Source organism: Nycticebus coucang, chromosome 2 (assembly GCF_027406575.1).
Source record: "Nycticebus coucang isolate mNycCou1 chromosome 2, mNycCou1.pri, whole genome shotgun sequence".
Lineage (NCBI taxonomy): Eukaryota > Metazoa > Chordata > Mammalia > Primates > Lorisidae > Nycticebus > Nycticebus coucang.
In genome coordinates this window covers 16911971-16936356 of record NC_069781.1, presented here as the reverse complement: position 1 = coordinate 16936356, position 24386 = coordinate 16911971, and the positions used below count along the sequence as shown (strand labels likewise).

The 24386-nt window shown below is 52.0% G+C and overlaps 1 protein-coding gene and 1 long non-coding RNA gene across 12 annotated transcripts in view; one reads left to right on the top strand and one right to left on the bottom strand.

The window, feature by feature from the left end:
- The window catches only part of LOC128567150 (uncharacterized), a 31579-nt gene extending 12245 nt beyond the window's left edge, over positions 1 to 19334 (top strand). The window contains exons 4-5 of one of the 2 annotated variants that reach the window (XR_008374804.1): positions 13422 to 13491; positions 19131 to 19334. This is a non-coding gene — a long non-coding RNA (uncharacterized LOC128567150). Of the gene's footprint in view, positions 1 to 13421; positions 13520 to 19130 lie in introns of both variants that reach the window. The other variant, XR_008374801.1, reaches the window with a different exon arrangement.
- Positions 1367 to 23046, bottom strand: PHF19 (PHD finger protein 19). 10 transcript variants are annotated; one of them, XM_053564160.1, is made up of 16 exons: positions 23010 to 23046; positions 19328 to 19528; positions 18798 to 18879; positions 15983 to 16078; positions 15417 to 15517; positions 14599 to 14747; positions 13343 to 13432; positions 12337 to 12432; positions 11539 to 11607; positions 11220 to 11340; positions 9809 to 9876; positions 8465 to 8626; positions 7843 to 7930; positions 6989 to 7074; positions 5914 to 6009; positions 1367 to 3834 (listed from the first exon to the last, which is right to left on the bottom strand). In XM_053564160.1, exons 2-16 carry the CDS (start codon positions 19511 to 19513, stop codon positions 3492 to 3494), a joined length of 1833 nt encoding a protein of 610 aa, XP_053420135.1. In that variant the 5' UTR covers positions 19514 to 19528; positions 23010 to 23046; the 3' UTR covers positions 1367 to 3491. The 10 variants fall into 10 exon arrangements, with proteins under 10 accessions (XP_053420135.1, XP_053420134.1, XP_053420139.1 ...); XM_053564159.1 differs by lacking the exon at positions 23010 to 23046 and adding an exon at positions 22053 to 22990; XM_053564164.1 differs by lacking the exons at positions 13343 to 13432; positions 23010 to 23046 and adding an exon at positions 22053 to 22990.
- Positions 23047 to 24386: the final 1340 nt, after the last annotated feature.

Here is a 24386-nt window from a genome sequence, read left to right as displayed (position 1 = left end):
TGATGCTTCAAGGATCTAAATAACCAGCGCTTTCTCTGTAGTAGTCACCTTTAATTTATGGAATTGGCAACATCCAACTTTTTTCCTTGAATTTTCTTAAAGTGAGACTAACTCCAAAGGAGATTTTTCTATCTGTGGCCTTCCTTGGTCATTTCCTGTGCTTGCCGTGCATGTTATCAGAAACTTTCTTGGTGGCCTTCCTTGTGTCCTCAGTGTCAAAGTTGACTACTGTAGGAAGTGGAAGGGGAGAGGGCCACTTACTAAACAGCAGCTTTTTCTACTAGGTAGTCAGGCCTAAGTTCTTAATTATTTCTCTAATCCTTAATAATTCAGTTTTATCCTTATTTTGCACATGTAACCTGAGATCCAAGAGCCCGTGACACTTAAAAGTGGCAGGGCTAGGATGTGAACCCAGGTGTCTTATTCTAAACCTAATGCTCTTACTCCCTTATATTTGATATGTCCCTTTGTAGATCACAGATCCAAGGAGCCTCTTGTAGCCAACCCTAAAAGAAAAGAGTTGTTCTTAAAACATCTATTTGCTAAATTGATCTGGCACTTAAAAAATACATTGTGTTGTTTTCTCCTCCCCACAGATCTGGAGGTTGGTAGATGGTATTTTGATTCTAAGGGGGAAGATTTAGAGGAGTTCAGTCATCCTTAGGGTCTATGTAACTCTAGCTTACATGGTTTGGCCACTGTTCCACACAGCCCTTCCAGTACACTTAAGCCCTGAAACCACAGAATTCAGTTATGGCCTTCACCTCCCTGTAGCTGATCTTTTTCTTATCCCTTTACATCTAGTTTTTTCTCTTCAAACTGCCCTGAAGTTAGAAAAGTTTAATAATCAGTCACATACATGAATAGTCCCTCCCAACACTTGGGGAGCCAGGGGTGGCAGGATTATCACTGGCATTTGGAGGGAAGAAAACTGGAGCAAAGGAACCTAACCAAAGTGGTATAGGTTAGCAGGGCCAGGCCTAGAACGCATTTCATGTTTCTAGAATTGTGTTCCTGTGTGTACTGAGTAAAATTTCGCAGTATCTGTACTAAAGTATTTTAATAGGGTCAGTTTCTAAGTTCATCTCCCATCTAAGGGGCCCTCAGTTTTTTGCCCCCTTGGATCAGGTACTCATGGTAGAGAAAAGGTTCCCCATTCTTTATGGCAGCAAGGGTGAGAATATTGCTGAAAGAATGTTCTAGACAGTGCTAAGAGTGTCAAGGTAATCAGAAGATGGAGTCCCACCATTCTTCCAGAACCTCCAGGAAACCTGGAGCAGAAAGCCGGAGCCAATTCCTTCTGATAGTTCACTCTGTGGAAGATACATAATTTTTTAAAGGGAGCTTTTAAATTGTAAATCAGACATGTTAATTATAACTTTTAATATAACAAATGTTATCAAAAGCAGCAATTCAAAACCATGAATCTTTTAGAAGGTGCAGAGGGTTACAGGGTCAGTTGGCAGTAATGCAGCTATGATCTGGTATAAAGGAAACGCTGGGTGGGGAGTCAGGGCCACTTTGTTAGGCCTTGTGCTTCCCCAAGTAGGGAAGAGGCCACCCTCTCTCCTTTCCCCTCTTCAACCCCAGAGCCTTCTGAGGTCTGAGCAGGGAAGAGGCAGCTATACTATAACAGGCCTTGCTCATGTTGGGCTTCCTTAGAAGTCCTGAAAGCAGGCCTGGGAGGCTGCAATGTGCCCTAAAGCCAGGCAGGAAGGCACGGCTTGGATTGCAGTCCTACACCCCTGCTGGGTTGGGGTCTGGCTTCTCAGCTCCCCTTCCTGGCCCCAGTTGGAGGCCCCAGTGGCAGCAGCTGTGGGGCTGAGAAGGGGAGAAGTGGGCCCAAGCCAGCCCATCCCTGCCCAGGCCACACCAGGGAAGCAGAGGGAAGACGGTGGACTGTGCACAGGAGGTGAGGTCACTTTGAAAGGCACAATGGGAGCAGAAGTTTAAGGCAGGGGCATCTAAACTATCTCAGGGGCCCCCGAGTGCCCACAGGTGAGGAAGGGGCTCAGGCCTAGTAATGGAAAACCTAGTTCCTCAGGTCTGCTGTGCCCGCATCACTCACTTTTCTTCCCACCTTTGCCTTCCTGCTGGCAGCCCTCAGAACCCAGCCATGCTGGGGGTCACAGAAGCAGTCGCAAGGCTGGTGTCCAAGTGGTGCCTGCCCTCTGGTCAAGGCACTTCTTGCCATTTTCTAATTGAGTGAGTCAGTTTCTAACATCTCCAGAAGCAGCAAAAATGAGGGGTCCCCTTTCCCCTCCCAGTTTTGGTTTCCCTCCACATGAGGCCCAGTTTGAATGTTTTTTCTTAGAATTCAGTTTCTACTCCCATTGATAAGGGTTTCCCTTTGAGGGAAATGAATGATGTAGGCCCTTTAAAAATCGCAGCCTATCTCAAAAAGTGATTGTGAACTGCAGGGCCGGGCAGGGGAGGGGATATGGAAGAGGCTGTGAGTTCCCTGGGCTTCCCCCTGGGGCCAAAGCTGGCCCAGGGGCTGAAAGAGGGGGGCAGGATCTGAGTTTTCACACTGAGTTGCAGCATGTGGGCCCTGGCAGAGGGCCAAGGAAAAAGCCAAGCAAGAGAGCCAGGTTGGCCCCACAGGGAATGTGTGGCTGCATGTTTGCACGTGTGGTGGTTTGAGGCGTGTATGGAAATTTAAATGTGAGTGGATATGTGTTGTCTGGCTATGTGAGTGGTGGGTCTGGGGGCAGGAGACACCAGAATCAGCCTGGGGTGTAGCAGAAATCTGGAACCTCCACACCAACACCTGCAGCCTTCACTCTCAGCTCAGATACCTGGGCCCTGGTGCCACTGCCTTCAGAAGCAGACCCAGCTCTTCACTCCTCACGTTCTGAGTCTTGGGATCTCTGCCTCATAGGTGTTCACAGGGGCCTTCTTCCACCCCCCACTATCTCTCTCCAAGGGCAGTGGCAGGAATGTGGGAGAGAAAGGATCTGAGAGATAGCCTTTTATCCACCTCCTCCCATTCTCTCAAAGGTTCCTATCCTCATAATGTAGTCCCTGGAAGGACTGGCTGCCCAATGGTCAGATGTAAAAGATACCCAGTGGAGGGGCAGTGTGGACGTAGAATGTATAAACACGCCCAAAAGGGGTGCAGAGGTTAAGGGACAGAGCTGGTGGCAAAGATTTAGGCCTCAGGAGAAAGGGTCACAGAGCCAGGGAGACCCGAATTCAGGGGAACATGAACAGAGTGAGGGGTATGGAGTGTAGATTCACTGAAAAACAGCCAGTGGGACCTTAGGGACATAGGCACAGGGGTGATGAGCCTGAGGAGGCCCTAGAACAGAACTGGCACAGCAGAGAGGCACAGGCCTTGGCCTGATAAGCAGACAGGCAGGGCCTTTTGCCAGGAACTTGGAGCGCTGTTCTGCTTCCCTCTCCCACCCCAGCCTGGAAAAAGTGGGAGCCTGTGGCTTCTGCTGTCCCTCCTTTGGTTTTCAGGGCTCCTGGCCTCCCCCAAAAGCTATTCAGTAAGGGGTGGTCCCTTCCCACTCCACCAGGTACTGAACCTTGCCCTCAGGTGTGACTCTCCTAGCCAGCACCTGGTACTTCTCCCCACAGGCCAGCCGCCCAGCTGCACCAAAGTAGTTAGTAATAGATGACTTGAGGTGAGACAAGGATGAGTCGTCTTCACTGATGCTCTCAAACGTGTGGCTGTCAATGCCTTCTTCTGGACGCTCTGGGCCTGAAGCTCCCTCTGCACTGCTGTCCGAGGGGCAGTGTCCACCCAGCTCAGCTGCGTGCCGCTTTGCCCGCAGTGGCATGTATGCTTTGGCTGCCAGCTTCCTCTTGCGGCTGCCCACCGTCCGTCTATATTGCAGTGGAGAGAGGAAAGGAATGGGAATGAGAACAGTAATCATACATTTTTCTCCCTAAGCACTCTCCTAGGTGCTGGGCACTCTGCCAAGCTCTAGGCATGAGTTATCTCACTGGATCCTCACAATAGCCCCATGAGGAGGGAAACTGAGGCTCCAGAGAAGTAACCAGCTAGGGAGATGCTGAGCCAGGATTCAAACCTAGGTATGTCCAACTCCAAGCCACATGCTCTTTATAGCTCAGATCCTAGTGTTGCCCAAACACGGGAGCACCCTTCTCTGAGCCTCCCCAAGTCATGCAGTGCAGAGGCCTTGCTTATGTGCCTCGTCCTCACCAGAGCTCAGGTGGAGCCAAATGAGTCACAAAGAGATAGGCATGGAGTTTGTGGACGAAAGGACCCTGTACCCCAGAGCCTGGACAGAGCGACTGACGGACATCATACGCACAGGCAGAGTGTTAGCGAGATGGACACCTGAGACAAGGTACACATTCACAGATGCCTTGGGACAGCAAGCAAGACCTGAAGCCCTAGTGAGAGCCAAAGAAACAGAAGAAATAGATGTAAATGCAGAGGCAACAGCAGGGAGGCACAGATGTCAGGAGACAGAGAAGGATTCTAAGACACAGGCCTTATGCTTTTTTAAAAATCCACCTATAACCTATAAGCCCCCTGCTTCAAAGTTTCCCACCCCTTCTGGCCAAACCAATGTACATCCTCCGCATACCGATCCATGATCCACATAATTCCTGTCTCCATGAATGTGCAAAGCCAGACTGTAACCAGCTATGTGCACATTTTCTCAGAACCTCTTGAAAACACATGCTCCAGTTTGTCAGTCACACACACTTGGCTCAGATTAAACCTCCCTGAATTATTTTACAGAGTTTGGTGTTCCATTAAAATGGGGATATGTTCTCAGAAAAGGCAATTTCATCGTGTGAGCATGTTCTTACACAAACCTAGACAGCATAGCCTGTTACACTCCTAAGGTGTGCGGTAGAGCCTATTGCTGTGTTCATGGAAAAAACACAACCTCTGTAAGATAATTCAAAGAAGTCTATTCTGAGCCAAGTGTATGTGCTGACCCGAAGCACATGTTTTCTAGAAGTTCCAAGAAAATGGCCCAGCATTATACATTTTTTTTTTTTTTTGAGACAGTTTCACTTGGTCACCCTCGGTAGAGTGATGTGGCATCTTAGCTCACAGCAACCTGAAACTTTTTAGCTCAAGCGATTCTCTTGCCTCAGCCTCCTTTGTAGTTGGGACTATAGGCGCCCACCACAATGCCTGGCTATTTTTAGAGATGGGGTCTCAGTCATGCTCAGGATGGTCTTAAACCCCTGAGCTCAGACAATCTACTCGCCTTGGTCTGCCAAGTGCTAGGATTACAGGCGTGAGCCACCGTGCCCGGCCTCTAGCATTATACTTTTAATTGTACTTTTGCAAGGGCCTCGAGTACCCTAAAATACAGGTAGAGGCACCTCGGAGTTCAGAAGAAATCCTGTGCTTCACAGCACCACTCTCCCTGTGCTGCCTGAGGAGCAGCTATTGCCAAACTGGCCGACTGACCAACTGACCCTTGCCTAGGCCCCCATGAATTTCTGTCCCCTCTCCCTGCATCAGTGCATCTTCCATCTGCCTTCCAAACATACTGCTCTTTCCCCTAGTCCCCAGAAGACAGATACCAGATTCAGGCAGCCAAGGGCCAGGGGACCCTGTAATCTGAGAGGCACAGACTTTCAAAATGACAGTGTGTAGAGGCCCAACAACCCCAGAAGGAAAGAATCTCTGGTCAAACAATTCCAGAACTGGGAACGTCCTGCAAGAGGTGTCATACAAGCTTCTATAGCACGTGAAAAGCATCTCAAAGGGACAGAACCACAGCAACTGAAAGCTTATACTTAGCTCCATCTCAGCCCCACAGGGTCTCACAGCCAGATTCACACAATCAGAGAAGGCCAGGTCCCCCTGCCCGTAACACAGATAACACAGAATGAGCCACATCTCACAGAAGTGGGAGGTGGAGGGGCTGGGAGGAATGAATTTGAAGGCCAGACCTCCAGGGAGCTTACCTAGAGTCATAGGAGAGGCTGGTGGAGGCGGAGCCAGAGGTACTGGCAGCATCGGTGGAGTCCACATCTGAGAAGAATGTCTGGCCTGAACTGGCACTGACAGGGGGGGAGAGGGTGAGCCCAGCAAAGTCCTGCCAGTCTGGGCCTCAGGGCCCCTGGGGAGCTATCCAGCCATCTCTCTGCCCCTCTGACCTGCATCCCAGCAGCCCATCTTCCTGTTGCTGAGCTCACTTGCATAGCTGCCTGTCCATTTCCTACCCACCAAGCCTCCAAAGTCCTCGGACCCTGGTGGTATGAGCCCTGCTGGCAATACCTAATGAGCAGGATCGGAGGCACTGGTGTGACACTTTACAGGTCAAAATGCTTTCATTTGCATTTCTTATGTGAGGAAAACAGATGAAGAGGTTCAGAGAGGGTAAGGCATTTAGCCAAAGCCACACATCTAATACTAGTAAACAGCCTGAAGCTCAGGTCTGCCTTACAGCCCTCACTCTTTCCTCTGAGCTCTCAGGAAAGCACTGAATGACCTTTAATAACTTTGACATGATGGAAGATGCAATCCCTCGTCTGCCTGGGAGTACACAAGCTTGGGGTGCTGTGGGAATACACCAAAGGCTTCTTGGAAGAGGCAGGGTTGTCTTGAGTTTTTAAGTGGGGTAGTGCAGGGCAAAGGGAAATCCAGGCAGAGGGACCAGCATGAGCAAAGGTGAGGAGCCATCAGACAGCACAGTGGGTGTGGGGTGACTGACCCCAGCAATTTGCGCAGAAAGTGTGAGGCAAGATAGGGGCTGGAGGGGTATGGAGGGTCAGGAAGGCAGGCCTTGGTTGCTGCTCTGGGCATGGGGATGTTATACTGAAAAATCTAGTGTAAAAAGACCCTTCAGGTGGACCCGTGCCACAAGGAACCTTCCAACTGGAGGTTTCAGAATGACCCGAGGGAGCTCCACCCCCTCAGAAGGCTTTCTACTCTGCCCCTCCCAGAGCCTTCCTGCCTTGCTGGGGAATAGAGTATCCTCCCCAGAGAGTACCGTCCCAGTCTCCAGAGCAACCTCTCTGCTAGGTTCCTCACTGATACCTCTTTAAACTCTGAATTTCATCCAGCGTGAAGTCAAATATGCTGGCGAGGTGGTGGTTGGTGCTCCAGGCAGAGGTGAAGTCACTCTGTGGACACAGGAAGGAGAGGGGAACAGTCAGCTAGTGAGTACCAATTCTACTTCCCAAAGGCACCCCTCTCCCCAGCTGAGGGCCACATGGCTGCCTGCTGCCAGCCAGGGCTGCCGAGGGCTGGACCCTCCCTCGGGTGAGACTTGTCACTTCCTTGTGATTCCAAGTCCTCACCAGGGAGCAGAGTCACCCCAGTTCTTGTCCTCGCTTTGCCTCTAGCTGACTATATGACTTTCACCTGTCTGGGCCTCAGTCACTTCAACTGCAGAATGGGGACAGTAACCCCTGCCTTCTTTACTTATAGAGGTGTCAGGAAACATGGTAAAATTAAATAATGGTAGAAGTGCCTTGTAAGCTGGAGAGTGCTAGGGAGATGAGGCCGTGCTAGTATTACTGCCTGCGGGGAGGGCTTCAGTAAGGATGCAGGTTACTTGAAGGAAAGAAAATACTCTGGAGCCTTGGTGACTCAGGACAGTCACTGCTCCTCCCTGCCTTCAGTTTCCCCAACTGGATGGTAGAGGGAAGAATGTTGCCTGCTCTTGCCCCCCACTTTGGGTTCTTGGGAGAACTTGGGGAGATAAAGAAGAGGTCTTGGGGTGCCTGGCTTTAGCTGGTTTAGCTGTAATAGGAACTGGCTTCTCCTTTAAGGGGCGTGGGCAAGTCTCCGGGCCTGGGATGTAGTTTTCCACACAGGAACCCCTAATGTGTGCTTGACCCTGCTGGTCCTGTGTGTGAAGGTGGAGAGCAAGAAAACAAGGAACTAACACTGGGAATAGCATCTTCCAGCAAAAACTTTGACCTTTTTCTTCTATAAACTCGCCTTTTCTGCTGCTGGAATTCGTGAGGCAACAAACTGTGGAGACAGAAAACGGAGAGGGTGGCCCAGTCAGAGCCTGAGGGCCCAAAGAGTGGTGCCTCAGGAAGGGCAGGACAGGGCTGCAGACAATAGCAGCACCTTCACAGGGAGGCCTGGGAGCAGTGGGGTGAGGGAGCAGTGGGCAGAAAAGGAAAATGTGCCTCCCCACGCAAGTGCATCCAGGTGCCCTGCTCCCTAACGCCAGGATGAGGGGCTCTGCTCAGCCAGGAGGGCTAGGGACCCCTTACACAGGCTGCCTTGCCTTCACCTCTGTGCCCAAGTCCTTGTCCAACAAGGCTGGGTTCCACAATCTGGCTCGCCCTTCCTGAGGCAACAAGGGGCTATGGTGGAGAGAGTCAGGGGTCAGGGACCAGTCCTGCTCCACCACTAACTAGTGCTCTGGGTGCCTGCAGCTGGGCTAACTGGGCCCAGGTTGTCCTCTCTTCCTTGGATACCACATACTCTCCGGGAGCTGGGAGCAGAGAAACTGAGTTGGGCCGCAGCCCTAGCCCCTGGGCCCCGAGCACTGACCCAGGCTTGCTCTTTCCTCTCTTACGCAGCTCGGATGAGGCGCTGCTGTCATTTGGCATCAGTCCCTTGTCCGGCAGCAGCTTCCCTGGCGGGTTGGGTGGGACACGGACGCGCAGACGGAAGATGCACTTCTTCTTCTTGATCTCCTTGCCACAGAGGAACCTGAGGGGTGTGGAGCGGGAGGAGGGAGTTTTGGAGCTTCAGTCTATCCTCCTGGGAGTAGGGCCAAGCCTTAAACAGGCAGGTCCCCTGCCTCCCTGGATTCAGAGCTAAGATCCAGAGTGGCCTCTGGAGACGCAGGGATGGGGGTTGCAGTGGGTAGCTGAGGATGTGGCTTGTGGCTGTCCATCCCTCCTGCATTGAATGTGGGTCCTGCTGCTCTTGTCCCTTTTCTTCTCTGCCTCAACCAGCCCCAAGGCCACCTCCTACAGGAAGACTGTCTCCTACTCACAGTGAAACTGATACTGTGGATTCTACCTCATTCTGTTTTTGCCTCTCCCCAGGGGACCAAAAGCATCTCCAGGCACTTGCCTCCCGCTTTGGACACTGCAGAGGTGACTTACACACAGCCCTGCCCTTAGGGGACTGTCCGTTGGGAAGGCTAAAGGCCTGTGTACCCAAACCACGAAAATGTGGAAGAAAGTGAATACATTTGCCTAGAGGTGTCTGGAAAGGTTTCCTAGAAGCAGGGTCTTATTCTCCACTGTGGCCTCAGCACCCAGACAGGGCCTGACACAGAGCAGCAAGTCAATACTTGCTGTTAGAACAAGTGAATGAAGAGGCTGTCGGCCATCCTAGGCCCGGGACGAGCACAAGCGAGAGCACCCAGTGGGAAAGGGCTTGGTGTGGCTGGCACTCAGAATGAATAAAGCAAAGGGACAGTGGCCGAAAACATGGGCAGGGCCTGATCCTAAAAGGCCTGAAAGGCCGATTAAGGACTATGTGGTGGTGGTGGTGAGGGATGTGGCTGGCTATGTGTGCTGAGAACCCTGGATGGGGGAACATGCTGGGGGATGGGTCAGGAGGCTGCAGCCCATCTGAGAGATGCTGCATCAATCCTTCAGTACCTGGCCCAGAACCCTAGATGGCTAGTGCCAGAGGGGCCCTCAGAGAGTAGGGGCACACCCCCGCCCTGCAGAGCTGTGCCCAGAGCCAAAATGTGTCAGGCTGCTGAGGGGGTCAGGGAGGCTTTGCAAAGGCAGAAGGGCTCCCTGGATCTTGAACGATGGGAAGGTTTTGTAGAGTCAAAAAGAAGGGGAGCAAAGTCTAGAATGTAGGAAGAACCTTTAGATTGAAATCCCACCTGAGGGGGCCCTCAGCACTCTCATCCCTCCCTGTACGCACCGGCTTTTGTAACTGTTGAGAGCGTTGAGGAGATGTGGTCCTCGATCTGTCACAGGGGTGCTGGTGAGCTGAGGGGAGCAGGACAGTTAGATCCAGGTACAAGGCATGGGGGAAAGCCCCAGCTCCATCTCCTCCCCTCCTCTGCCTCCGGATGCTTCCGAGTCCTCCAAGCGAGGATTGCTGACTTAGTCCATGATCTCAGACAAGTCTTTTCACCTGTGTATCAAGAGCTTTAACTATGTCCACACTCTTGACCCAGTAATGCTACTCCAAGGGTTCTGTCATGGAATTTATATCTGCAGATATAGTATGAAACCTGAACAAACTTCACCTACGGAACTGTTCTGTATGGCACTGTTACTAACAGTGGACAAATGGCAATGAAATGATATGCCCAATGGGAGGAAAACCAGTAAACTATGGTAGAAATCAATGCAGCCAATAAAAATGTTTATGAAGATTCTTTAATAATATAGACAAGTTCTTATGCTATAATGTAAACTTTTTAAAGATGACTGAAAATTGTATATGTGGTATCATCTGAAGCATGTAAAAAGAAAACATGCACAGATGAGAATCTGAAAGGAAATGTACTTATGTGTTATTTCTAGTTCTTTCTGGGTGGTGTGATATAGGAATATGAATTCTTTCTTATAGTGTACTATTGGGTACTTAAAAAAATTTTCTACGAGGAATGAGTATTTTTCTTATAAATCAGAAAAAAAAAGCTATTTAAAAAATTACCAACTCTCTCTCTTAAGGCTTTATAATATGTATGTCTTATACAAGTTATCAAACACTGTAAATGAAGACATTATTATATATAAAACCTTTTGAAAACATAAAGATTACTTAAAAAAAGAAATCCCTGCCATCAAAGAAGGTTTGGGGCAGTCGGTGGGGAAGATGCACCACCCAGTCTGCTGAAGTGGATTCTAAGGGTGTTCTCAGGAAAAGGGGGAAGCCCCACTGCGGGAGTGGTTAGGGAAGCCCAGCTCCAGCTCTGGCTCAGCTCCAATGCCCTGCTGACTACAGGCAAGTTGCTGTCTAGCTATGACATTCTGAAAGTCTTGCTTTGTTACTTCACTCCATGGTTCTGGGACTCCCAGGCCCCTGGTGACCCACTATTCCGAACGGGCTCGGTAGGGGTCGACATACTCCACTCTGTCCTAGCCAGGAAATCTGGAGTAGGTCAAATCAGAGAGCCCTGCTCCAGCCACACTTGATCCAGGACCCCAGCTTTCCCAGTGGAATTGGTGAGGCCCCAACCACCCACTGCCAAAATCTGGGCTCAGGCTCAGAGGCTGCATGGATGCAGCAGCTCCAGGGTGCTGGAAGCCTGGGTTCTGGCCTGTGAGCCTGGGCAGCCCTCTTGACCCCTGCCACTCTGATGCCCCACAGCCCTGCATACCTTGCCAAGCTGCAGGAGCTCCCAGTGGTGGTTGACAAAAGCCAGGATCTCCTCAAAGTCAAAGTACTTCTTCTTGCTCTGCACCCCCAGGTTATAGAGAGCCAGGTGAACCACGTCCACCCTGGGCAAGGGACAAGGAGGCAGTGCCTGGTGAGGCAGCAGCCTTGCCCCGTCAGGGCTCTAGCCTCTGGGGTCCAGGCTGAGAGGCAAGGCAAGGCTGATAGCTGGAAGTGGAATTGTCCCAGGAGGGAGGAGAAACAGGGAGGGTGAGAGCTGGGAGGGGGCAAGAGTGGGCTGGAGGTGAGCCCCACCCTCTCACCATCGCAGGGGCAGCCTCTGGATGTACTCTGGGCCCTGGTTGCACACGGAGCAGAAGAACAGGTAGAACCTGTGGGTGAGTGGAGAGGGGCCTGACACCCTACCCAGGCCCACCCTCCTTCCCACCACTCATCCCTTAGCATTCTCACTCCTAGGGCTAGTGACCTCTAAGGGGTAAGGACAGGGGCAGGACTGGGATGAAGAAATATTTCCCCTGTGCCTTCTAATCCCTACCCTAGCCCTCTTCCCAAATACCTCCCTGAAATGTGGCTGAGTTTGTAGAGTATGAGCTGAGCTAGGCCGCAGTGGTCACCTTCTTCCCCTCTGAGACAGACTCACACACAATCACAAATGACTTAAGACACCAACCAAAAGACATATATTATCTGATTTGACAGACATAATGCTTTCATTAGCTTAGCCTCATGGGTTAAAAGTTGGATCAAGACATCCATTTCCCCAGTGGCTTCTACAGCAACCCTGGGTATGGGTTGGGTGGGGACTGTGTCTCCCCTCTTTCCCTAGACACTTAAGGAAATGGAGCTTAGGGAAGGCAGGGATTTGTCTAAAGCACACACTAATCAGTGGCAGCTAGAAATATGGCCCAGTGTTTCTTTATTGCCTCCCTGGCTTAGCTAGGGAGTGCTCTATCCTGAACTGGCTCCCACAGACAGGTAGGTCTACATTACTATTGACCCCACCTTGTCTGGGACCTGGCAGGCCATCTGATAGAGTTGCTGCCGCCATCCTGGCCCCTCATTCCACCCCTAAGGTTCAGTTAGACCAAATTAGTACCTACCGGTCTCCAAACATCATGGGCTCATTGAGGCACTGGGTGCAGGCCTCGTGGAACCACTGCCTGCACCGGTAACATTGCAGCATCCGCAGGTACCATCTGGAGACACAGAGGAGCCAGGGTCAGCCAGCACTATACCCTCAGACAGGCATGAGCCTCAGCAACCTTTCCCAGCATAAACTTGGCCTCTACCAGCATAAAAGGAAAAGAACTCAGTTACTAAGCACTTAGAATGTGCCAAGGGATGACTTGGAGCCATACACAGGTCCCTCTTTTGCTCTCACCACTTGTAAAAGATGGGCTATACCATATTACAGAGTCAGAGGTTAAAGGCCTTGGTCAAGGTCACTCAGGTGATTGGAATTCTAAAGGATGGTGATTCAAATTCTGGTCTCCCTAACTTCAAAGCCCTTGCTTACTCTTCCATGCCACTACTGCACCTCCCATCTCTGGACATGCTGCTTACCAAACACCACTGACAGGGAACGGTTTTCCCAAGAGACTTCATGGGAGAATAATGGCTCCTGTAAGCTACATTGGGGGCAGGACTAAATCTGGTTTTTCCACCTGTTACTATACCATCCAGCAATACTCACTGAATATGAATGAAGAGTAAAAAGTTATTCTCTTGATAACTATCAGTGCTTTGTCCACACCCTGTCAGGTGAGGGCCACGTTAAAATGCAGATTCCTTTGGTCTACTCCAGACTTATTCGATCTTTGGGGAAGTCTTCAGGATGTTTTTTTTTTTTTTTTTTGAGACAGAGTCTCACTATGTCACCCTTGGTAGAGTGCTGTGGCGTCACAGCTCAGAGCAACCTTAAACTCTTGGGCTTAAATGACTCTTGCCTCAGCCTCCCAAGTAGGGAGTAGGCACTGCCACAATGCCTGGCTATTTGTTGTTGTTATTGTCATCGTTGTTTAGCAGGCCTGAGCCAGGCTTGAACCCGCTAGCCTCGGTGTATGCGGCCAGGCGTTGAGCCTCCAGGATGCATTTTTTAACAATCACCTTATGCAGCTAAATGTTGAGAAGCACTGCTTGTCTGCTGCAAAGGTTCCTGAAACGTTCTCCATTTGTTTTCTCTTAGGCCTCCCAACACTGTAGGAAGTGGATGGGGCTGAAGTAATCAAGCCCATCGGAGAGATGAAGTAGTTCAGGTGATTGCCCAAGTTACTCAGCTGGGCTGTAAGTACTACCTCCAGATGCTTAGTAATCAACAGAGCTTGGGGCTGAGATTCAGGACTTCAGGGAGTCCTGAAGGCAGAGATTCTACCTCTTTCCTCTTTGGTTCCTTCCACAATGCCTGCAGTTAGGTCAGGCTCAGCTGTCCACGGCTACATGGAGGCCTGGGTCAGCAAGGAAGAATCAGAGTTTCGCCCCATAGCTAAGGCAAGAATCCCCTTCACAGCATCCCCAACATAAGACTCCCAGCTCTTGTTTGCACATCTCCAGGGAAAAGGATTTTAATATTTCACCAATATCCTATTTCATTGGCTTTGACAATGAAAAGGTTATCTTAACTTCCGTGCATGAGCCCTACCACCACCACCTTTTAAAGTGCTTACCAAGTGCCAGGCATTGCGTGACCTTTATGTTAATTATATAATTTATGCCCTGCTCCCAACCACAAACAGAACAGAAACAGGAGAACTGAGGCTCATGGGTTGCACAGCTGGTAAGGGACAGAGCCAGGATGTAGACGTCCTAGGATTGGGACCGAGTGTCGGGGCGCCCGCTCTTAACCACTCAATAATTCTTCCTTTCCTATGGTGTTCGGAGGAAATCACCCTTGCCCTCTACCTTCACTGCTATAGAGTGACAGTTGCTACCAGGAGCCGGGCCCTAGGGCTTTAGTCTACGGCTCCACTCTTGAGGTCACGCCCCCTCAGGCCTCACCTCGAAGCCTTACCTTTGGGGACCGCCCCTTGAAACCCCGCCTCCTCGGATCCTGTTCCCCGGGCCCGACTGTCCGGGACTGCACTCCCACCCGGTCTCCCCAACCTTCTCCGCCTCCCTGGGGCCCTGCTCCGGTCCGCCAGGCCCTCCCCTCTTCTTCCCCCCGATTCCCCACCCTGAATTCTCCAGGCCCGCCCCTAGGAGCCCCGCCCCCGCTCCTGCACTCGGGCCGGCTCCCCGGGGCCCGCCCACTGGTTTGCACTCCAGGCCTGTGCCGGAGCCCCGGGCCCAGTCTGTCAGCAGAGCGCTGCTGTCTGATTCTCCCGGACCTGCCCCACCTCCCTGGGGCCCTGGCCCCACGGCCTTACTCTCCGGGGCCGCCGCAGTAGCAGTAGCATTGCTGCTGATTGGTGCGGTGGGGCGAGTCCCACTCGAGTTCCTCGGGCTGGTAGGACAGTACCATCTTCACCGCCTGCAGCGTCCTGGCGATGGCGCCCTTCTTCAGCGCGCCGCCTTTCTGGGGGGAGACGAGGGTCCGAGTCAACGGCGGGGTCCCAGCTGGGCCACATGTGTCAGCACACGATTACTGAGGGGAACTGGGGGTACCCGCAGATATTCCAGTGTAGTCAGAAACGCAAGGTTTTTCTCATCAATTCCAAACCTTCCCCTATATCCCTGAAGGATCTCTGTTAATACGGTATTAATAGTACTAAGCACAACAAAGGTGACAATTACCAATATGTACTGAGGGTGGGCAATTACATAGATTTTCTTTAATAAAGAACCATTTATTGGAGTCTTCCTACTTCTGACACCAAATCTACCCTGTTTTCCCGAAAATAAGACAGTGTCTTATTTTAAGGTGTGCTCCCAAAGATGAGCTAGGTCTTATTTTCAGGGGACGTCTTATCTTTCCTGTAAGTAGGTCTTATTTTCGGAGGATGTCTTATTTTCGGGGAAACAGGGTAGTTCGATTTTACAGGCTCAGGGAGGCAGTGCAGCCTGGCCAAGGACATACAGCTGGTTACGTGGCAAAGGGGCAGTCTGTCTCCAAAGCCCAGGTGTGGCCCCTCTGAGGAGAGCTTAGGCTCTGAAATGGGGAGTCAGGCCTGGGTGCAGGGGGTGTCTATGCTGCCCCACTGGAAGAAGCAGGAGAAGCAGAGAATGGGAGGGATGGAGGGCTCACCCGCACAGCCAGTGCGAAGATGCAGCGTCGGCAGAACCAGGGTGTGAGCAGGGGCCGGTCAGCACTGCCTGCTATGGGGATGTGGCACTGCTGGTGGTAACCTGCGGCAGAGGAGGGAGTGGTAAGTGCCCACAGGAAGCAGTGGGCCAAGGCCAGGCCGTGCAAAGGTCACAGGGCAGGGTGGGCTGCAGGAAGTTCCTAGGAGCTCCCCTACCAGAGCTGGGGAACTGGCTGGTGATGCCCACCAAGGCAGCCAAATTGGTATCAAGTGACAAGATTGTCAGCGGGGGAGGCACCAAGTTCTGGCTTCACTTCCTGTGCCCCATCTTTCCCACACACCCTCTCCACCTAGGAGAGCCTCAAACTGCATACGTCATTGCACTTTCCCAGCTTTCCCCAAGGTCACCTTCTGGCCCTCACAAAGCCTGGCCTCTTTTCACCCTAGAGCTCCAAAAGAAACAGGAAGCCAGCTGAGACCCTAACAGACAGAAGCAGTGCCCATTAGCAGCTAGTGTGGAAGGACCCACAGGTCAGGCCCATCTCAGTGCTGTACTCGCCCCACTCACCCAGGCCACACTTCCCGCAGATAAGGATCTCATTCATGGGCCCAGATGTCTTCCCCAGACAGATGTTGCACTTGGGCTCCTCTCCTGGAACACCAGCTGAAAGAAAGGCCCTCTAGAGTCAGGTCCAGACCCCAGGAATTATGAGTTGTACAATGAGTACAGATGCTGAGCCTTTGCTGGGTATTGAGCCTAGAACTGGGCCCTATGTGCTACCTCACTAAATCTTCTCAACTTCTTTGAGGTGCCTGTTATCATTACCCCATTCTAAAGATGGGAAATTGAGGCTCTGAGAGGTTTAGTACCTTGCTTAGCTACTAAGTAGGAAATGTGGGATTCAAACCCATGGTTGTGGGACATCAAACCCTCTGTTCTTTTGGCCCCATCATGCTGCCTCTCATGCCTGATTTAACTTGTTTTGTTAAACAGTGAAATAATTTTTAATAATTACATTATGGGACAATACCAGGATGCTAAAATGAAACCCCATGTTCTCATCAGTAAGTATGAACACCTGGCCAGTCTTCCCACCCACTTCTCCTTCATGTAATTATTTTGAATCAAGCCCCAGATCCCCAATCATTTTTCTAAATGTTTCAATATACATCTCTGAAAGATCAGGACTCTTTTTAAAAAACATAACTACAGCACCTTTATTGCACCTCAAAATTAACAGTTTCTTAATATTATCAACAAATTTCAGTTACTGTTCACATTTCCAACATCTCTTAAAAATGTCATAAGAATTTTAAGTCTGTTCTTTTAAATCAAGACCCATGTAAAGTCCACACATGGTGACTGCCTTATGTTTTTAAAATTCCTTTTAATTTACAGGTTCCCTCACCATCTTTTTTTTCCTTTAAACATTTTTTTTTTTTTTTTTTGTAGAGACAGAGTCTCACTGTACTGCCCTCGGGTAGAGTGCCGTGGCGATACATGGCTCACAGCAACCTCCAACTCTTGGGCTTACGCAATTCTCTTGCCTCAGCCTCCCGAGCAGCTGGGACTACAGGCGCCCGCCACAACACCCGGCTATTTTTTTGTTGAAGTTTGGCCAGGGCTGGGCCTGAACCCGCAACCCTCGGCATATGGGGCCGGTGCCCCACCAACTGAGCCACAGGCGCCGCCACCTTTAAACATTTTTGATCGAAGGATATGTGTGAAAAGTCTGTATGAGTACATTAAACACACTTTGCTGTGTGCTTCTGCTTTATTTCCCCTGCAAGCTAAAAGTTTTCTAAGGGCAGAAATGGTATCTCTTCAACCCTGTATCCCCAGGACTTCACATAGTATGGCCTATAACAAGTGTCCCAAGACGTGTTTGTTACATAAGTGGCCAGGCAGGAACCTTGCCTCTTTCTCCTGAATATGCCTCCAGGAAGGTGGTACCCAAAGTGGGTCTCAGTAAGTTCACATTGGCTTAATAAAGTGATAGATAATTACGGTAGTGCCCAGACTTCTGCTCTCATCTTGGGAGACACCAGGGGCCATCATTCTGTATGGGAGGACCGGTCATCTGGCAGGGATACAAGCTGGTTCCTGGTTAAGCACTATGGCACCTCGATGGAGCCTGGCACATGGTGGGTTTCTACACAAGGTCTACTAAGGTGAACAGCCTTTCTTCTCCATCGGCTCCTATGCGTTCAATAAGAGGGTAACCAAGAGAGGAAATCCTCATTGCTTTGGGTCTTTACATGATAAACTTAGGGGCTTGAAGAAGAACCATTCTGCAGTGGTCACAACTTTGGAGAAAGGGGCAATTTGAATGAACTACTGACTGGCTGGGTTCTGTGGCCTCACCTGGCAGACTTCTTGGAATCCTCTCTTAGGGCAACAAATTCTTGAGAAACTGCTTCTCTACAACTCAGTACCACTGAGCTAAGCTTTGCACATGGATTATCTCATTTAATCCTCCAAACACTCTTCTTTTAGGTGAAAAGACTTAGATTCAGCAAGGTTACATTACTTGCCCTAGCTAGGATATTCAGCTAGGGCTGGAACTTGCTCCAAGATCAATCTGACCCTAAAACCTGCCTCTCCCCCTGGTAGGGCCATGTCTCTTTTCCTCTGAGAGCATAAATGGCAAACAGGTTCTCCCCTCATGCCTACTCCGATTGACAGTGGTTGCTTGGTGCTCCCATGTTGAAAGCACGTTAAGTATTGAGACTGCCTGCTAACACATGCATGGGAAAGGAGAATGGTGGTAAGAATGTCCCTGATTTGCCATTTCTGTAAGACAAAGATGCCAGATTTCTGAGGGCAGAGATGATACCCAACCTTGCTCCTTTTCAACTCTGAAAGCTGGTTTACCTCCAGACAGGCCTCTATATCCTCATCCTACCTGGCCCATCTCTACTTTCCTCATCTTTCCCCATTCCCCTACTCCTTGCTGCATACATAGGACAAGCTCCACTGTTAGTCAGGGGCCCTGTGCTGGCAATTAGAGGTGACAATTCTGAATACCCAGGCCCCTCCCCTTTCCTGGTCCAGATGATCCAGGGCTTTGAGCAGCAGATGTGGTACAGAGAGGAAGCAAACACAGGCCTGAGACCTAGTCTCACCTCCTAGCACCTCTCTGAACCACGTCCCCACCTGCCCCACCCCCCACAAGGTATAAGCATTCAAGGGGATGACAGATGCCCTAAGTGCTTTACTTAGTAAACATATAACTGGTAACCTGATCATTATTTCAGGTGGGCTTGGGGTCCTTGGACAAGGGCTAGGATTATGAGATAAAAAAGAAATGGAAAAAATGAAGGTGGTGGAGGAGAGAAGACCTGAGGAGGGTGGGAGTACCCAGGCCTTGAGGAAGACTCACCATGCTGTATGTCCTTCCATAGGACCCAGTATTTGGAATTATCTTCAAAAGTCACAAGGCAGCTCTGCTTAGAACTGCTTACCTGGGAAATGGAGAGGGGGCAATGTAAGGAAGGGCTGGGGGAAAGCCTAATTGGAACATGGTCTTCCTCCCCAACTTCTATCTCCTTAGGCTCCAGAAAGGAGAGTGAGTCTAGAGGGGTAAGGAAGGTGGCTATCACTGGAGTTGTACAGCCAGGGACCGGGGATGACAAGTTGGTAGGAATGTTGAGGACAGATCAGGCCTCATGGTCATATGGGATGCTCTTCAACCTGACTTCATTTTGTTTTGCAGCTCTCAGAGAACCTTTCTGAAGAACTGGTTGGATGATGTTGATTCTGCAAAACCGGGCTCTGAATCCTTCCTCTGTTAGCTGTTGGGCATGAGGGACCAGAAGGGGATTCCCCAGCAATCCTCCTCCCTCTATCATTGGTCTGAGGGTCAGGCTGGAGGAGGAGCCTAGGAACAGGGGACAGTGGGGGAAGGTTTACCCTCTTGATCTTCCCAAGGTAATACAGTCCATCCGTCCACCTGCACAGCACATACTGGCCCTCTGTCAGCTTGGACATCAGGTCTTTGAAGTTGTTCTTGGCCTTTGTCAGGGCCCCCTTGTTGGGGAGATGGCTGTTGGCACCATAGGAGTCCCGAGTCCCTGGATCCAGAGCTCGATTCTCCATCAGCTTCCACCGACACTGGGAGAGAAAGAACATAATTTTTACCTCATGCTTCCCTGTTCCAGAAAGCTCAACACAGGAGGGAGGAAACCTGTGCTAGATACAAGACATGTTTATTTCAGTGAATCCTCATAATGACTTGCTAGAGAGACATTATTATTCCTGTTTACAGATAGGGAAACTAAGAAAAAAATAAAAAAAGAAGAGGCTGACAGGCCAGAGGCAGAACCATGGTTCCTAATCCGGTGAGCTGATGCTAAATCAGCACTGTTCTCAACCACACAGCACAAAGTCTCCTGCCCAGAGGGCCTTGACCACACGCCTTGTCTCAGGAGGCTGAGGCTTTATCCCTTAAGCAAACACACTGCATGTTCTGTGGGTGGAGGGCCTTCTCCAGATGGTGGCTGACCACATCCCTCCCACCCCCCCCAGGACATAGGCACTGGGCAGCTTTATACTCCCTGCCCCTACCCTGGGATCTGTCCAGAGAAAACTCTGGGTGGTTTGTAAAGTAGTGTTGACTGGGCATCTGTGTCTTTTGTAATCTCCTTTTCTGTTCTCAATTATGGATGATTTAATGGAAACCAATACTGGGACATTTAAACCCACTTATGCTTTCACCTAGATGCTCATCTGCCCCAAGCCCTGGAAGTGTCCCACACCATCCTAGTCAATGTGCTGCTGGTTTATCCCTTTCTCCTATCAAGGGTACTGCCCAGGGCATCATAGACTCCCCAACCAAGGAGCTGCCACCGCCTGCCAGTCTCAAGCATGGTGGCTTCTGGCATTAGTGCCCTTTTCCATCCTCTTGTCGGATCTGAGCTTGGCCTCCACTTCTGCTAGAGGCATTTGTTCACCACTGGCTTAGTAACTGTTTCCTGGGTCTGGTGCTCACCTCTGCTAGTCACCTGGGCTGGGAATCGAAACTGCAGGCCTAGTGCTGAGCAGGCCACTCCTGCCTTCTTCATTTCTTTATTTTTCTTTTTTTATATATAGAGTCTCATTTTGTCCCCCTACGTAGAGTGTCTTGGTGTCATAGCTCAGCGAGCTCAAACTCTTGGGCTCAGGTGATCCTGCTGCCTCAGCCTCCGGAGTAGCTGGTACTAGAGGCTCCAGCCACAACCCCTGGCTATTTTTAGAGGCAAGGTCTCATTGCTCTGGCTGGTCTTGAACTCCTGAGCTCAGGCAATCCACCTGCCTCAGCATCCCAGAGTGCTAGGGTTACAGGTGTGAGCCACGTCGTCGTCGACCCACTCCAGTCTTCTTACCTCCCTACCAGACTTCCTCAGACTCACCAACTCCCTTCCAGAAACCTTTTGGAGCTCCCAATGCCTTCAGTGGTGTTCAAACCCTTTTCCAAAGTCCCCTTCTCCGGCTTAGGGCTCACCTGACTCAATGCCCCTTGGCACACTCCACTACAGCCAAACACAGCCTAGCTCTGTTCCCTGCACAGGCTGAGCTGGTCTGCCTCTGCAGGGCGCTGGGCACCTGGTGTCATGACTGTCTTCGCCAGGACCGAGTCTAGCGTCTCGATAGTCTAGCGTCTATCTCCGTGTGTGTGCACTCCCGGTAGACTCTGCAGGATGACGTCCACAGCAGTGTGCCAGTGTGTGTGTGAATCTAAATCCATGCATGTGTGGGCCCGGTGTGCAGGGGGCTCGGCTCTCCTGACCATGACTGGCCACGTCCCCCTCTGCCTGCCCTCCATGACGCATAGGCATAGGGCAGATGTGATCTGAATCTCTGCCCTCTCCCTGCCACCTGGCTTCCCGGCACCGCGAGAGGCCGAGGCAGGTTCACAAACTGACATTTCCTCCCTCATTGCACCTTTGGGAGCGGGCCGGATCGCCGCACCTCCTCCACCCAGACTGGGCGAGGGCCCCCCGGGTAGTGGCCCCCACCCCCTCCTCTGTCCTCCCGGAGCGGGCCCCCGCGGCCTGTGATTGGCTGATTCAAACCCATCTCCAAAGAAGTGCCTGTTTGCGGGTTCCCGTCCGCGTCCAGTTCAAATCGCGGCACCCAGAGCGCGGGGCCGGGCGGGGGCAGGAAGCGAAGATGATTCATGCGCTGGGGCCTCTCCCAGGGCGGCCGTTGGCTTTTTAAAAAGGGTGTTCAGCAGGGGGAATAAAGGTCGCCCAAGAACCTTTCAGATTGGAGCGCTCCGCTCCTCGGTCGCTGTGACTTCAATTCTTCCCCATCCCAATCCCGCCGCAGCCAGACTTCGGACGTGAGCAAAATCCCCAAAGCCCGGTCTATCCTCTCCCACCCCAACAGCAAAAGTAGAGATTTGGCACAAGGGATAACGACCTGTCATCCACGCCCGCCAAGGTCGGGGACCCGGTGGGGCTCCCGCTGCCTTGCGTGCTCCGTTCGCCCCCCGTCGCCATCCCCCACCCCCGCGCCGCTCCGCGGGGCTCAATCCCGGGGGCGTCCGACCCTCCCTCCAAAGTTCCGGAGATTTCGAAAGGAAAGGGAGGCGCGCAGCGAGCAGAGTGCGGCGGGGAGTCCCCGGCCGGGCCGGCCGCCCGCGGGCGGAACTTACCGCGAGGCTGCGTGCCTGCCGGTCCCACTTGGAGTCTGGCCACCAGGCGCATCAGCTGCGGAGGCGGCTGCGCTCGGCCCGCGGCTGCCCGGCCGAGTGTCCGCCCGTGGGGCCGGGGTCGGGGTCTCGGCGGGGGCGGGGCGGGGCGGGGGCGCCGCGGGGAAGAGGGGGAGGCGGCGGAGGGAGGGGCCGGGGCGCTCAGGAAGGGGCCCCCCGGGCGCGGGGCGCCATCTTTTTCGCGTTTTCCCGCGAATTATTGACGTCCCGCTTATGTAATTAGCGGGGGCCGCGCCGGCCTCGCCATTGGAGCCCGCGCCCGGCGCGCCCCCGCGGCCCGCCCGCCCCCGGCGCGCCTCCTCCGGACGCGGAGCCCCGCCGCACCGACCCCCACGGGGCACACGGCGGGCGCGCACACTCGGCGAGGAAACGAGACGCAGCAGGGCGGCGCGGACACCGACACAGCACCTGCGCTGACGGTGCGGGCGTTCCGCTCAGACACAGCGCACGGATAGCGTTGAAATAGCTGCGCTACACACAGCACAGAGCACGCACGCGAGTCACAGCGCCTCACATGCAGGCGCAGACACGCAATAAAGACAACTACGGTACACACAGACACAGATGCACAGGAGGATGCAGTCTACACGGCACAGACACAACGGGCGTGCGGGACACCGACAGAAAGCTGCACACAGTGCACAGAAATACAAGGCAAACACACGCCACCTACGCCGACGCGTCACAGGAAGGAATGGCACAGGAGAAAGGCCACATACACAGTCACAGGAAAGCAGGTTGATGCGAGGGGCATGGCTCCAGTCACAGATGGTCCCTGCCCTGGAGCGAAGAGCCAGTCCTGCCTGACTCCGCCCAGACTCACCCTTGGGGGAGCAAGGGTGGAAAACACAATACCCTCTCACCCTCACCCCTGCCCTCAGTCCCCAGCGCCCACCTCACCTGCTGCCATGGTACAAAGTGGGCATCACCAGGGTACTGGGGGAGTATGTGCTTTCATGGGTGTGGCCTGTGGAGACACCTCCTCCCAGAGCCATCCCAGCTCACCGTCAAGTTGCCCACCCTTGGTGCTCTGCCTCCTGGCCTGGGTGTGTGGTCTGTCCAGCCCCCTGCATCCCCTTCCCAGCCTGAGACCCGGAGTCCGCTTACCTCCTGCCAGCCCCGGCCCCACTCCCCACTCCTGCCTCACTGCCCCATTCTGGGTCCTTGATCAAAGGCAGAACCTGGCAGTTCTGAGCACTAGCCTCCCTTCTGCATGCGCCTGGAAAGGAAGCAGGGGAGCAGACCCATCAGACATTTCCCTGTCCTGGAGAGCAAATTTTCAAGTCCTAAAGGGGACCTAGGATGGTGCTACTTATCCACATTCTGCTGGGAGAACGTGTAAAATGGGGGCAGGACTGGTGATACAAGTGGGACACTCCCACTGCTCTGCCTTTGGGGCTGGAGTGAGGGGCAGAGATCACGGAGGGAAGTGTCACCTCTGAGGCTCACAGTCCAGCTCTCCTCAGTACTAGCAGTGGGACCCTGAGAGTATCACTTCAGCTTTTAAGCCTCAGTTTCCTCATCTGAATAGAGTTATCGGGAAGGTTAGAGTTAATGTGTGCAGAGTGGGTGCACAGTAAGTGATGATGGTACTTTGTCCGGAAATTCTGTGTTCATCAAGTGGGGTGGGACTAGAGCTGGGGACTGTGGTGCCCACATTCTTTGGGGGGAGTCTGTTGGCACAAGCAGTGGACACGTACATGATAAAGAGGGGCTTGTGCAGGGAACTGCACGTGTCCTGGCTTGAGTCTAGTTCTGTCTCTGAGCCAGGGTGGGGTCTCAGGTGAGCTAGTCCGTCCTCAGGTCGTGTTTCCTCATCTGACCAAAGGGGGTTAATAATACCCCCCACCCCACCCCACCCCAGAGCATTGCATAGATAAAGGTCCAAATAGGATAATGAAGGAGCAGGTGCTTTTGTAAACTAAAAGATGGTATGCAAAGTGAGAAGTTTTTAAAACACTGCAGAACAGGAAATTACAAATGCCACAAGAAAGATACAGTAACTTCGAATTAGAGAGAGAATAAGTTTCATGGAAAAGGTGGCATTTAGATAGGCTGTGGAAGTAGGGAGGTGGGTATTCCAGAATTTAATGGGCTGACAATTCAATTTTTAAAAAATGGGTTACGGATCAACAGGCAATTCATAAAAGACGAAATTTAAATGGCCAAAGTGGCCAAAAATATGAAAAGATGTTCACCGTCACTGGTCATGTGAGAGATGCAAATGAAAAGAATTGTGGCACCTGCGGGACTGGCACAGAGCAAAGAGTTGTCAAT

Coding starts and splice junctions, on each gene's coding strand:
- PHF19 (XM_053564158.1), bottom strand. CDS start 19,546: ATGTTCTTTCTCTCCCAGTGTCGGTGGAAGCTGATGGAGAATCGAGCT. Junction 14,748..15,416: donor TCTTCGCACTGGCTGTGCGG/GTGAGCCCTCCA, acceptor GTCTCCCCCCAG/AAAGGCGGCGCGCTGAAGAA. Junction 9,877..11,219: donor AGCTCCTGCAGCTTGGCAAG/GTATGCAGGGCT, acceptor TGCTCCCCTCAG/CTCACCAGCACCCCTGTGAC.